Below are 13805 nucleotides of genomic sequence, written 5' to 3' on the forward strand. Positions count from 1 at the left end.
ACTTGCATTAGTGTCTGGATGGCTTTCTGGAAGATACGCTTTAGTCAGTCTTGATTTGAAGACGTCAAGAGATGGAGAATCGCCCACTTCCCTTCGTAGTTAGCTCCATGAGTATTCACTCTCATTGTTAAAAACAACGTGTGCCTTATTTCTCATTTGAATTTGGCTTTAGCTTCCAGCCATTGGTTCTTGTCATGACCCTTTACACTAAATCAAAGAGCCCTTTATTACCTGGGATTTTCTCCCCGTAAAGGTATTTATACACTGTAATCAAATCATCTCTTTTCTTTTTTTGATAAACTAGATATTGAGCTCTTAAAGTCTGTCACTTAAGTCATTTCTCCAACTGTCAAATCATTTTTGTGACTCCTTTCCACACCCTCTCCACTTTTTCCACACCCTCTTTACAGTGTGAATATCAAAACCAAATGTGCAGTATTCTAAGCCTTGGTCTCACCAAGGTAATATAGAGAGGGAAAAAATCCATTATATCCTTGCTTATACCCCCAAAGGATTGCATTTGCCCTTTTTGCCAAATCATCACACTGGGAGTTCATCTTGAGTTGCTTGTCCGCTATGATCTCTAAATCCTTTTCAGAGTCACTGCTTTCCAGCATACAGTTTCACATTCCTTGTTCCTAACATGTGACCTTGCATTTGACTGTATTAAAACACATTTTGTTGGAATGGGACTACCTCGCTAAACAATCCAAATTGCTCTGTATGACTGTACTGCCCTCATCCCTATTTAACATTCCTCCATTTTTGTATCATCTGCAAATTTTATCAGTAGTGATCTTATATTTACTTCCAGATTATTGATTATAATGTTGAATAGCATCAGGCTGGTGGAAGCTCTCCTGAAAACACCCCATTTGATCATTTCCCATTGAGAGCTAATTTTTTTAATCTATCAGTTATCTAGTTCCTAATTCATTTAGTGTGTGCTCTGTTGATATTGTATAGTGCTAACATTTTAATGAGAATATCATGCAGTAGTAAATCAAATGTCTTTCAAAAATCTAAGTATACATAAATCTACATAGTTAGCGTTACCAACCACATCTGTAACTGCATCAAAAAATGAAATCAGGTGGTTTGACAAGATCTATTTTTCCATAAAACTATTTTGACTTTGACATACACTTTTTTTCCCAGTTTTATGGCATGTGACTTAAAGTTCCTTATGCAAATGCAAATAACTACAAAGAAATTAAATTAGTGTGGCCAGGGGAGGGCCTTGCTTACATTACCTTATGCAACCTTGTGAATTTGGGACACTATCTGTGTTTACATTAGGTGGTATGTCATAGATTGAGTGTGTGTGTTTGAGTGCAGGGGTTCTGGACGTCAGGGTATTTATAAATAAAGTAGATTTATGAAGTATTATATTGGAGAGGAGAGGAACAGCTCTGGTCATAAACTTATAAAACATAATCAAGAAAATCTGTAATACTGAAAAGAAAGTGTTTTATGGGTGTGTGGTGTTTTTACCAAGTACATGATGCAGGATGAAAAGGGTGGTCCAAGAGGGATGATTTGACAGCATGTGTGAATAAAAGTGAGTAGGATTATTGTACGTGTGGTGGGAGCACAGCAGTATGTACATTAGGTTACTGTCAAGGGCAAGTTTTCTTTGAAGAACTGGCCTTTTCCCTACAGTCTAACAGATCTGAACATGAAAGTACCAGGTACTAATAGCGGACATTGGATTAAATTAATCAGTTCAGCAGTGTCTGGTTAATAGGATTGGACATTTAACTCATGTAACTCCAAAACTGGTTTGGAGTCATAAATGTGCATTGATTGGATTTTATTTTGCCGTTGTGTTGTCAATGAGACAGACAGTCACTTCCTTCGTCTTTCAGTCTGTTTTTAGGAACTATGATCATGACCATGATGGTTATATTTCTCAAGAAGACTTTGAAAGTATAGCTGCCAACTTTCCTTTCCTGGACTCCTTTTGTGTATTGGACAAAGACCAGTAAGTTTATATTTTTCTTTAATTTCTTTCTTTGTTTCACTGGATTTTTAAGTTAAAGAACACATAATGCCTCCCAGACCTCCAAACTTTATATCTGGCTTTTCACTCAGAAACTGGAAGAGAAATGATGATTAATCTTTTACCTTTTGATATTTTTTATTTATTATTAATTATTATTATTATTATTATTTATCATTTATATTGCAGAAGTTCCTAGGAGCCCTCCAGTTCAGGGTCCAATTGTGCTCACATTTATACAATCCCTGCCCCAAGGAGCTTACAGTCAAAAAGATGTGATATATCAGATGGATAAAACAAAAAAGCAGGCAGGTAGGGGCAGGAGAGATGGTAACAAATAGTGCAGAATGTGCACAATTCTTAGCCAATTGGGAATGGTTATCATAATTATTTAAATTTGATTTGGCAGATTATACAAGCGGGTGACTCTGATTAACTAATTAAACCATTTAGAACTTTTAAAAGAAGAATAGAAAATGGTTCTGAAAATACCACAGTGATGTGGTGTAAGGCTTTCCTGTTTAATTAGGCCTCTGAAAATATTAACATCCTAGTGAGGTGTGGATTTAACCCTCAATAGTATAAAGCACGTCAGCATGTGAGATGTGCCATTGCTGGATCTGTACCTTGGTGTACGACTCTAAGGCCTCCATCTGAGTGATTAACATTTATTAGATGTGACTGGGGATTTTTTTTAATAGAATGCAAGACACCCAGATCCTAGGCAATGAGCACCCTACAAACAAATATCTTATTATGATTTGCCTTCATGTGCAGTACCTTGTACACTTTTTCAGTTGCTTCCTCTTAAAGATGTAGCTAAGAGTGAAAAGATCCAGAATATGAACTGGAAGGGGTTTTTGATTATTTATTTGTTTTTTCCTCTGATGAAATTTGCTTGGGTTTTTGTTTTGTTTTTGGGGGAGGTTTGAGAATTTTCTGTAAACTCTGGACAAATTGTACAAAATTTCAAAACTTTTCAACACTTTTTATTACTATCATCTGTCAATTTTTCACAAATACAAAGGCCACTTTTATATTTTGGAAGGAAAGAGACGCAACCTCTATGTAGTTAACAATGTCCAGGTCCCATCCAGGTACACAGCTACATGCTTGTTTGCCATCCTTCTTACTTAGTAAGAGTAGTCCGGACCTGTTGACTGAAACCAAGATGTAGTCTTTTCTCCAGATCTTCCTGGGAGCAGATCAGGGCCAGGACATCAGAGTTGCTCTAACTTGTCCCAGTTGAGCACCTCATGAAACTCAGTGATTCTACAAGCTCAGAGCCCCAGAGGGTGTTCTATGTTTGGGTTAGTTTAGGCCCCTAGAGCTAAAGGCCTGACTCTTTTCATTTCAAAATTGTACAAGCCATCTGCTTTGTACAGCTGCTCTAAAATATTTTCAGTTGGTGAAACAGATGTCATGTCTCTCAATCTAAAGAACATACATGGTACACTGTGTGACTGCTGCATGAATAGTTACGTCAGAACAATCACCTTGCCTGTCCTGAAGGTCTGGTATCTGATATGACCAGGCAGAACAACACACTTGTTACATAAGAGAACCTTCCTGAATCACTGTACACTGGTGTGGTATTGTAGGGAAATGAGGACATGGAAGTTATCTTGCTGGGCTTTAGAGTGACACTTCAAGGAAATTAATGGGAGATGGCTTTTTTTTTTTGCATGGGGCACAGAGGAAAAGGGAAACATCGAGTATTTATTAAGGGGAAACAGCAATCATTGGAAGAAGGGTAGGAGGCTTTTTGGGCCTAAGAAGTTTTGACAGTATCCTTGTAAGTATAATAAGTATATTAATTTGGCTAATCACAAAAGTACTGCTAAAGTACGGTTTACATTAATATGATATTAATGCTTGGATGTGCCTTGCTACCTAGTTTACAGTTTGGTGTATAAAAACTGAGTTAAGCATGTATTTTTTTGATACGTATGTTTGTTACTAAGGTGTGAAGTCTCATAACTGCTGTTGCACAGTTTCAGTTAGATAAAATGAACTGGTAAAATGTTGGTTGGTTGTTATGGTGATAACACAAGATAATCTCCCAAATCTATCTCATGGGTGAGAAAATTAGCAACTTGCAATCACTTCTGCAGGGCTCCTACACCATAAAGTTTAGCACTTCAATGCTGATCTATCATCAGGAGAGAAAGCCATGCCTGCTAGGCAATGAATTTAGTTTTAGCTCTTTAATAAGGGGCAACATTATCTCTTTAGAGCATCTAAGTAGAGACTTGGTTTCTCTGCCATCTCTTTTATATATTATGTTCTGTACATGTATATTCTATACGTTTTTAAACAGTTGAATCCCAAAATGTCCAAACTGGTGACATATTAATAGATTACCCTGAAATTCTTTGAACAGGGATGGTCTTATCAGCAAAGAAGAAATGATGGCCTACTTTCTGAGGGCTAAATCGCAGCTACAGTGTAAAATGGGACCAGGTTTTATTCATAACTTTCATGAGATGACCTATCTTAAACCAACTTTCTGTGAGCACTGTGCAGGATTTGTAAGTATGTTTTTAGAACTCTCATGCTTCACGTATAGATTTAGTCAGACTCAGGATATGATGAACTAACACCACAAAGAGGAAATGGGCCCCAAACACTAGAAGGAAGAATAGTGTCTTCATCCTGGCCTAATATCTCATTACAATGAGACACTGAAAATGTTTACTCTGTGCTGTCGATATTTTCTTCCTTTGGCTTTTGGATGTTTTGAATTTTAAGACATTCTCTTTGGGAAACAGAGGTGATGGCCAAGGAAATAAGGGACTGGCGATTCCTAGAGGATGGAGGGAGAGAATCCTCACAGAGAGCTTATCTACACAGGGAGCTAAACCAAATTAACTAGAGAAAGTGGGTGTGTGGAGCAGATGATGTGAATGAAGAAGAGGCAGAAATTTTTCATTAAATTGCTCTTGGCACCATAACTCTGCTCAGATTGAGAAGAATGTTAAAAAAGGTCCAATAAATCAATGGCACTTTTAGCAACATGTATAAAATATGAAAAATTTGATTTGATTTCTCCAACATAACATACAAAATGCCATCAATTAATGATAGAGTCCCACCTTTTAAACAAATTAACTCTTTACTGAAGCATTTCCTGAATAGTCAAGCAAACCAATAATATTGTAAAACCAATAATAAACCTTTCACCAGTTCTGCTTCAAACAAGTCATAATAAAAGAATGAATCAGTAGGCTTTAAATAATGTTGTGACACCTTAGAGACTAACAAATTTATTTGAGCATAAACTTTCGTGAGCTACAGCTCACTTCATTGGATGCATGCAGTGGATTTTCCATTGCATCTGATGAAGTGAGCTGTAGCTCACTCTCCTGGCCTTAAACTCTATGAATTTTAAGGTCTATTAATTAATCTCCTACAATGAGACAATAGGCTATTCCACAAAACAAACCAGAAGAAAACTTTATCACCTTGAGATGGTCCCCAGGTTCTCTGATCTGCTTTCTTGCCTTTTCCATTGATGTCATTTTAGGAGTAGTTTTTTGGGGCCTGCTCCTGAGATGAGCTGAGATTTCAATAGCAGTCAAACAGTGTGTCTGAGGCAGAGCAGAAATTAAATCCAGATCTCCAGTGTCCTATCCACAAGCCCATCCTTGTTCTCCAGAGGACTAAGCTTTTTACTATTTGTCCTGTTCTGGAATAATTCAGTACAGCTGTATTTTTCTGATTTCTGTTAAATCCAACCAAAGAGTAAGAATGTATAAAAGGTGGTATTCTGGGTAAAGAGAGAGGGTCAAAGATATCCCTGATGCAAATTCACTGAATCCAATGACACTGTGTCAGAGGTGAAGTTGCCCCGGGGTATGTAATGAGAGCAAAAGAAATTGAACTTAAAAGCTCTTCATGCATTACTCCTGCATTTCAGTTCTGTTCATTCAGGGATAGTTCATTGTTTTGAACTGACGTGGTGATTCAAAGTCAAAATGATGTGCACAGAAATTGTATAAGGCTGAATTGAAGTGACAATTAAAGGTCACTGCTAGCCAATAAAATATCTATTATTAAACACATGTGAACATTAAATGTCAAGCTAAAATCTCTTGGCATTTGACAATGATGAACTGATGTGGCTATTACAGGTCAAAATTGTATCCAGTGTTGTATTAATGCAATGGGGACTGTTCAGACATTTCCACTTAGCTTAGAGCTACCTCAAGTTAGCTCCCAGAAAATCTGTGTCCAACATGTTCAAACTTGCTGGAGTAGAATCTGTAACTTAATCTCCATTGTGTAACCATCATAGTGATGTCAAATTAGAGGCTAAAGAAGATACTATGTTGGATGGGTAGGATAATTTAAAGCAAAATGATATTCAGTGTTACTGGTCCAAAGATTAATGGAAGCAAATAATTATCAAAAACTATTTCCTGGTATGAAGAATCATAAATAGCTATCAGCAAAAGGGGCTAGCAAAGCCATGTAAAATAGCTAATAGTGTCAGTTCTGGTGTCACTTTCCAAACTAATACAAATGCGTACCATTCTCAATATCTGGCCATGTAAATCAAGTTTAATTTTAGTGTGTAAGTATTAAGAGAAAACAAAGGGAAAGGAGAACTTTAGCAATATGGACTAAATTCACCACCCACCCTTAATTCTGCTGCTGTCCCCTCTAGTGATCCATTCTCTATCGCTCATTCCCAACTTCTGGCAAACAGAGGCTCGGGACACTTCAGAGCGTGGTTCTGCATTCCTGCCCATCCTGGCTAATAGCCATTGATGGACCTATCCTCCGTGAATTTATCTAGATTCTTACATCTTACATTCAAGCTAACTTTATTCAAATTTAGCAACGCACATGTTGCTTGTTCAGAGCCTAATATGACACCTTCTGCTTGTGCAAGCCGTCTCACCTACTTCAGTGGGACTTCTGGGGTGAGCAGGGACTAATCATGGGAGGGAGGGTTGCAGGGCTGACCCCCAAGCCTATTTTCAAGCCGGTTTTGACATTTGACATTTGTCTTCAGCCATTTTAGGGGAAAAATAAGATGGCTAGAACTATCTTTTATGGTGGATGCGTTGGTGACTGCTATAATAAAGGAGAGCTTAATTTTTAATCTGTGTTATTTTATCCTGACATACCTGCAGATCACCTGCCATCCAAGTAGCCAGAGAATGGCTATATTAGCATTGCATGCCTAGATTACATTAAGCACTCCAAGCAGTGTTATACTTTATGCTGATTCATTTAGGTAAACTGACAAGAAGGCAATTTTTCACCCTTTTCTGAAAGCAGGCATGTTCTGTCTCCTCTCCTATGCTAGCTCCATTGTAGGTAAGAGAAGTGAGGGTGGAAGCCAGTCTAGGTTTATCACAACTGGAGGGGGAGTTCTATCTAACAGGAAGGGTGTTGAGAGCAGTTATATCCTGTTTGTGCTTCTGTAGCTATGGGTACTTCCTTCATTTATGACCTTGTTTTCCTTCCAGCTTTCTTTTCTGATTCCTTGATGTTCTTTTGTCTTTCATTACAGCTCTGGGGTATAATCAAACAAGGATACAAATGTAAAGGTAAATACATAATGCATGGTTGTTGTTTTCAAGACATAGGTATTATGATGTTTAGCACAAATAAGTCAGACTCCTATTTTTGGCAAAAACATTCTGTTCATCCAAATTTTGATGTGTCGTTTGCAACAAAATTCTCAGTAAGCTGTGAAGTTGTACTGTTATAAAACACCAGCTGCATGCTCATACACTACAAGCCAGAAATCCAGTGTGATCTCTGGTTTCACAAAGATGTAGCTTAGTGCTAGTGATTAGAATTTATATTGGTAAAACTAACTCACTCCATGTGAAGTAGAGAGAAATCCTGAAATGTTTTAGCATTTTGATTTGGCCCTGAAGCTCAGGAGATCCATGTGGGCTGGCAATGCTCCTGTCTTCCTCCTGTCTGTCTGTCAGATAAGCCTACTAGCCTCAAAATGCAATAGCAAGAAGGAGCTATTTGCAATACAGATAGTCAGCTTTTTATTTCCTAGAATACCTGATAGATTGAGATCTTATTTCCAGGTTTCTTCCCCCTCCAATAAAAATTTCATTTAAAAAAACCCACACAACCTGAAACTCTTGTAGTCCTGCCATTTGAATACTTTCTCGAAACTTTGTCACTAATTGTTGAATCAGCATGTATTTTTCATGAAGTACAATTCTACTCCAGTAAGAGACATGGAAAACAGCATTGTGGATTCCATGATTCTTGCACTTAGGTGATTTCCAGGGCTTACTTTGGTGCTGGGTGGTCCTAGATGCATACAGGCTTCTTCTCTTTGCCTCCCCAGACTTCCCAGGGATAAGTAATTTAGGACTTTTTTTTTCAAGGTGCAGCATACTCCCATTCCTGTTGGCCTGTATTTGAGGGGGCCATGGCTCTGTCCATTCTCCATCTCTCCGTGCCCACTATTGCTCGGTTGCTCCTGCGGGAGGCATCCATGGCACAGTCCATATGCTCCCAGGAGCCCCATGGCAGCAACTGTGGCTAGCCACTGTTTGGTCATGCCAGGGCCTGGATCTTTACTGCCTTCTGTTCCCATGTGCAACAGCACAAGGGCAAGCAGCAATACAAATCTTTATTAATAAAAAGATGGGTAGGCAGGGCTTATAATTCCTGCCCTGAAAACTCAACTTGGGATCTGAAAGTCAAGCTGAACTCTCTCCTGTTCACACGTCATCACCTATACAGTGGCCCAACTGAGATGTAGTTAAGGCAGTGTGGTCTGGTGATTAGAGCACTGGAGTGGGACTCCGGACATCTGGGTGATCATGGGCTAGACACTTCACATCTTTGTGATTCATTGCCCCAACTGTAAAATAGGGATAATGATTCTGACCTCCTTTGTAAAGTGCTTTGAGACCCACTGATAAGGACTGCATAAGAGCCAAGTGGTGTTTATTGTTGTTTTGTTTATTAACATGAAATTGAAATGTGCTCTTCTGCAGAGCCCAGGTGACAAGTAATGATGAATGATCGGGAGAGAGTTCAGCTTGACTTTCAGGTCCCAGTTGAGTTTGCAGAGCAGCAATTTCAAGAACTACCTGTCCTTGTGAGCACCTGCTGCTCCATGAACCATTACAAATGGGATCTTCCTCCTCATCTTCTAAGCCACAGTCTCCTTTTTCCATTTTTAAGCTTACTGATCTTGAGCCATCAAGGGGAATTGCCTATTGAGATGACAACTTACATCCCTCCCCCAATTCCCAGCCAAGTGCCACAGCCAAGAAGATAACTCTATGTTCTGATTAATAGACACTGGGAGAGATTAACCATCTCCAAGCAGGATCCTATATTCAGTTTTATTTGTTTTTACCTTCAGAGAAGATAAAACTCCAAGTAAGGAAGGTAACTTTACTTTTGTACAAGTAAAGTGAGCATATTAGATTTGGAAGCTGCAGCAATGGAATAAGCATGGATCCAGTCAATGTCCTTTTTAGAGTCACTTATCGGAGCGGAACTGTACTTTAACAGCGATCCATAAAGAGTTAGTTATAAGAGAGACATAAATAAGATGTATTTTCAAAGAAGCCTAAGAGAATGAGGGAGAGTTAATGGGATTTGGGCATTGATATTCTGTAGGCTCCTTTAAAAATGCCAGTCCTTAACTGGCTTCTTTCTCAGCTGCCCTGCCAAAGGCTCAGAGTATGAAAGTAACAATGTGTCCAAAACGTGCAGATTTAGAATATAAATAGGTCTTCTGTTTTTCGGGGTTTGTTTAATTTTGGGGGGGGTTATTTGTAGCAATATTTGAGTTTTATGTAGCTGTCCAAAACCCAGGGATTTTCGGGGCCTTCTCTTTGTATATAATGTATACTCTATACATTACTCATTACAGTAGTATATATTGTAATGAATAATCTCTTTGTAATGTTTCCTAGCAAACGTGAACATGGTGATGTTTGAAACAGGACTAAGCTAAAACCTATTAGGGAACTTATTGCACACAAGCAGGGTCTGCGCAGAACAATGAATACACAACATGTTAGTGTGCTTTAGAAATCACACTACCATAAATCCACATTACTGATACATGGAGACAAATCCTAGATACAAGTAACCATATCTGATGGTTTTTCAAGTGTTCATTGGATAAATGCTGATTTTTTTTTTTAATTCGGGGGTATCTTATCAGTGCATATCGTTTAAACCCAGTATTCAGAAGCCCTAAACATAAATAGAAGCTCCTTGAAACACCCAGTGTTTGCCACACCAAACAAAAGACCCAACTTATCCACCATTTTGGAGGTTGGTCCAGTGGAGCAGATGCTTTGAAGATGGTGACCTGTTCAGATCTGCCTTTAGCCTCAGTGCACTTTCTGGTGCCGTTTAAAAAACAAACAAACAAACAAAAAAACCACCTTGACTGACTTATTCGTGCTAACGGCTAATTGTCCTGGAAACTAACCATTTGGTAACCCACAAATTTCCCTTGCTTTTTGTTTTCTCCAAATCTTTTTGATCAGAACTTTTGCATGTGTATGTTTGTTCATGGCCCTTAGTTGTAGTGTCTGGTAATCCCTAACTCTCAATAGTTTGGCAAATTTTTTTTTTTAACAGATTGTGGTGCCAACTGCCATAAGCAGTGTAGAGACCTGCTTGTGCTGGCATGCAGGAAGTTTGCCAGAGGTACCTCCATGGGCAGTAATCATGATTCTCTGCCTAACAGTCCGTCTCTGCCACCAGGTAAAAGCAGCCTTTATTACTAATTTATACTCATTTTGAATGCTTTTTGACAGCACCCAATATCCAAACAGTGTTAGCTCTAATTTAATTATTATATCTGCACATAGAGCAGACTTTTGGGTGCCTAAAAGTATTCCCATAATTCATCAGCACATCCTACTGTAGTTCCCAGCTACATTAAGAGCTGTTATATCCTTCAAGGACAAAATTACAGTCCTCACAGATGGGACTCCTAAGAGCAGTTCTTCTGGGGCCTTTGAAGGAGCGAATGCTGGAGCAACAGCTCCATTGCCATTTGAAAGGTTGCAGCTTGTATTATACTTTTTAAAAATTTAAATAATAAAAATATACCTATTGCAAGCTCTAGACACTCTAACATGTAAGTAATAATTCAGTAAAATTTGCTCCATCTGGGTAACAGGCTGGCTCTGCTGTCAGTAGTTGGGGAAGGTAGTGACACTACTCCAGCCTACCCAATCCTTTACTTCCCCTTGCACCCCCTCTCCCTATTTGCATGTTGCAAGGCCAATGGCAGTCCCAAAATGGAGTATGGACATTGCAAATAGGGTCTGGGAGCCCTATCCGTACCACCTCCTTCTTATCGGAGCTGCTCTGGGGCCCAGAGGTGTGTTTCAAAATCACGGTAGAGCTGCCATTCCACCCCAAGAAGAATTTTGGCTGAGTCCGATAGAACTCCTTCTTGGCTTACTGCTGCAAAGTGACTTCTTTTCCTCCCCCCTCCCCAACCCTAATTTTCCCTTCTTTAAAAAAAAAACAAACATTTTATAAAGCCCCATGCAAACCCATTGCGCTATATAATGCCTTGATCATGCCACCCTTACTCACATTGAGTAGCAACTTACGCCAAGAAGAGGCCTGCTAAAAAATCAGTGGGGCTACCCAAGGGAGTAAGGTGCTACTCTGTCTAAGTAAGGGTGGAAGAATCAAATCCTAAATGTTAAATGAATTAGTAAGTGTTGGAACTTGGCTTAGGAGACCCCTGCTAAAAGATCTTGGAAGCGTTTAGTGATCTTGAAGTTGTATATTAAAAATAAATTATTGCAATCTCTCTCCTGTAGTACAAGATGAAGTATTTGAATTCCCCAGTGTTGCTACAGGGCATCAGGACCTAGATGGCAGAGCAATCACGCTAGTGACTGGCTCTTCTCGAAAAATTTCAGTCCGTCTCCAGCGGGCTACCACCAGCCAAGCAACACAGACGGAACCATTGTGGCATGAACCTGGCTGGAGTGAATCGGGTTCCCATACATTCCCCAAAATGAAGTCCAAGTTCCATAGCAAAGCTGGAAAGAACAAAGGCTTTGCAAAATGGGAGAATGAAAAACCCAACCTACAGGCCCATGTGGATATTGAGGTAGAGACCACAGAACATATGCTAGATGCGAATGGAATAGAAACACTCCAAGAAAGACAAGAACCTGAGGTTGGTAATAAAGCATGAGCATGTCTGTTTAAAATCTGCTACTACTCAAGGAGTGCATAAAACTGTTTTATGTGCATTTTTAAATGCTGGTTCTTTGTTTACTTTTTTGCTATCACTTAATAAGATTTTACTCGTTAAACACTAAACTATCAAAATATATAAGCATCTATTTTCTATAAACCCAAACTTCGTTGTGTGTATTATTTTTTACTCTAACACTGGGGATGATTTTTTTGTGCTTTGGCCAAGTGCGCTCTTAGAAGTCAGATGTTCTACTTTTGTGCATTATTTTCCTTCTGAGATATTAAATAAGTAGAATAATCTGAGAATAATCAAATCAGATTCTGTCCTGTTGTGCCAGTGTAAAACAGAGTAAATCATTGGGTTCAATAGAATTTGGACCTGATGGACACTAGTGTATGTGAAAGCAGAACATGGCTAGTTACTGCAAGGAGCAGTAAAAAAAGATTATATCCTAGCACAGTTGGTCAGTAATGGCAGTGGAATTCTGAGGTGTAAAGAGTGCTTCTTTTTTGGTTACAGGATAGCTGATCGCTTGCCCTGAAAGATGGAGGACAATTAAGATGGCCATTAGAACACTGCAAGATGTGGAATTCGGTAGACCACCCTTTGGTTATGGGAATGAATATTCCTGTACCTCATGTTTAAACCTTATGAATCCAGCAGACCTTCCTGTTATCTTATTTAATAGAATGTTAGAGTCAAAAAGCACTATTTATTTTCTCACGAGTAAGTCATCTGGTGAACATTGCTTAGACAGAGCACAACAGTGTGTTATGTGACTCAGCCTTCTGGTCTATGATTTTTTTTATAGCTATATGCCCCAAGGTGGAAACTGTCTCTACACCCATTCCTACAGTTCTACAAACCAATGAGGATGGATTTTCTCTTCTTTGGAAGCATCACATCAATTCATTGTGTCTATACATGGCAAAGGTGATGAGGATGGCATCTGAGCACCCAAGTTTATTTGATAAAGCTCCTTATTCAGGTGCTCATAATGGTCTTTTATCTGGAAAGAACTGAGCTTATGTTCATTGCTAAATCTCAAACAGGAGATGTCAGAATTAAAAATCCTTCTCTAGGATGCATTCCTTTGCACACCATTTTTCAAACTTTTAAGATGTTTACATTGTTCTCATTAAACCTAAGTGTATTGATGTGCAGCACATGTTTATAATACAGGGCCATATGAGAAGGGTCTTTCAAACATACAGCATGTGTCAAAGAACGGTAGGAATTTCAGGACAAATATAATTATTCATATGTCTGGTTATACAATAAATGGACAGATGCCTTTTCCCCCAGCACTGATTGTGGTAAAATTAACATGTAATAAACATTTTAGTTTCACTTTTTTTTAATGTCCTTCTTTTAATCAAACTGAAAATATCTAAATAAAATTTAATACTAGATTTAATTAACAGCAACCTTGAATTTAGGAATTTCACTGTTTCTGTGTCAACTTGATCATAGTCAATGTCCCTCATGAGCTGGTATTTGGACCTGTACCATGAACCACATGTATTGAATTACTAGTTTGGGCCCAAGTAACTTGGGAGCACAAGTCCTATTAAAATAAAAACCCCAAGGGGCTTATGTTTTTAAATC

At 38.7% G+C, this 13805-nt stretch overlaps 1 protein-coding gene across 5 annotated transcripts in view; it reads left to right on the forward strand.

The window, feature by feature from the left end:
- RASGRP3 (RAS guanyl releasing protein 3) overlaps positions 1-13552 on the forward strand; it is a 93168-nt gene extending 79616 nt beyond the window's left edge. For 4 of the 5 annotated variants that reach the window (XM_038397649.2, XM_043511542.1, XM_038397647.2 and 1 more), the window contains 6 exons: positions 1869-1984; positions 4386-4533; positions 7527-7563; positions 10604-10729; positions 11809-12173; positions 12717-13552. In XM_038397649.2, the coding sequence (XP_038253577.1) occupies positions 1869-1984; positions 4386-4533; positions 7527-7563; positions 10604-10729; positions 11809-12173; positions 12717-12725 (801 nt within the window). In that variant the 3' untranslated portion in view covers positions 12726-13552. Of the gene's footprint in view, positions 1-1868; positions 1985-4385; positions 4534-7526; positions 7564-10603; positions 10730-11808; positions 12174-12716 lie in introns of those variants that run through there. The other variant, XM_043511543.1, reaches the window with a different exon arrangement.
- The last annotated feature ends 253 nt before the right edge of the window (positions 13553-13805 follow it).

Source organism: Dermochelys coriacea, chromosome 3, assembly GCF_009764565.3.
Source record: "Dermochelys coriacea isolate rDerCor1 chromosome 3, rDerCor1.pri.v4, whole genome shotgun sequence".
Lineage (NCBI taxonomy): Eukaryota > Metazoa > Chordata > Testudines > Dermochelyidae > Dermochelys > Dermochelys coriacea.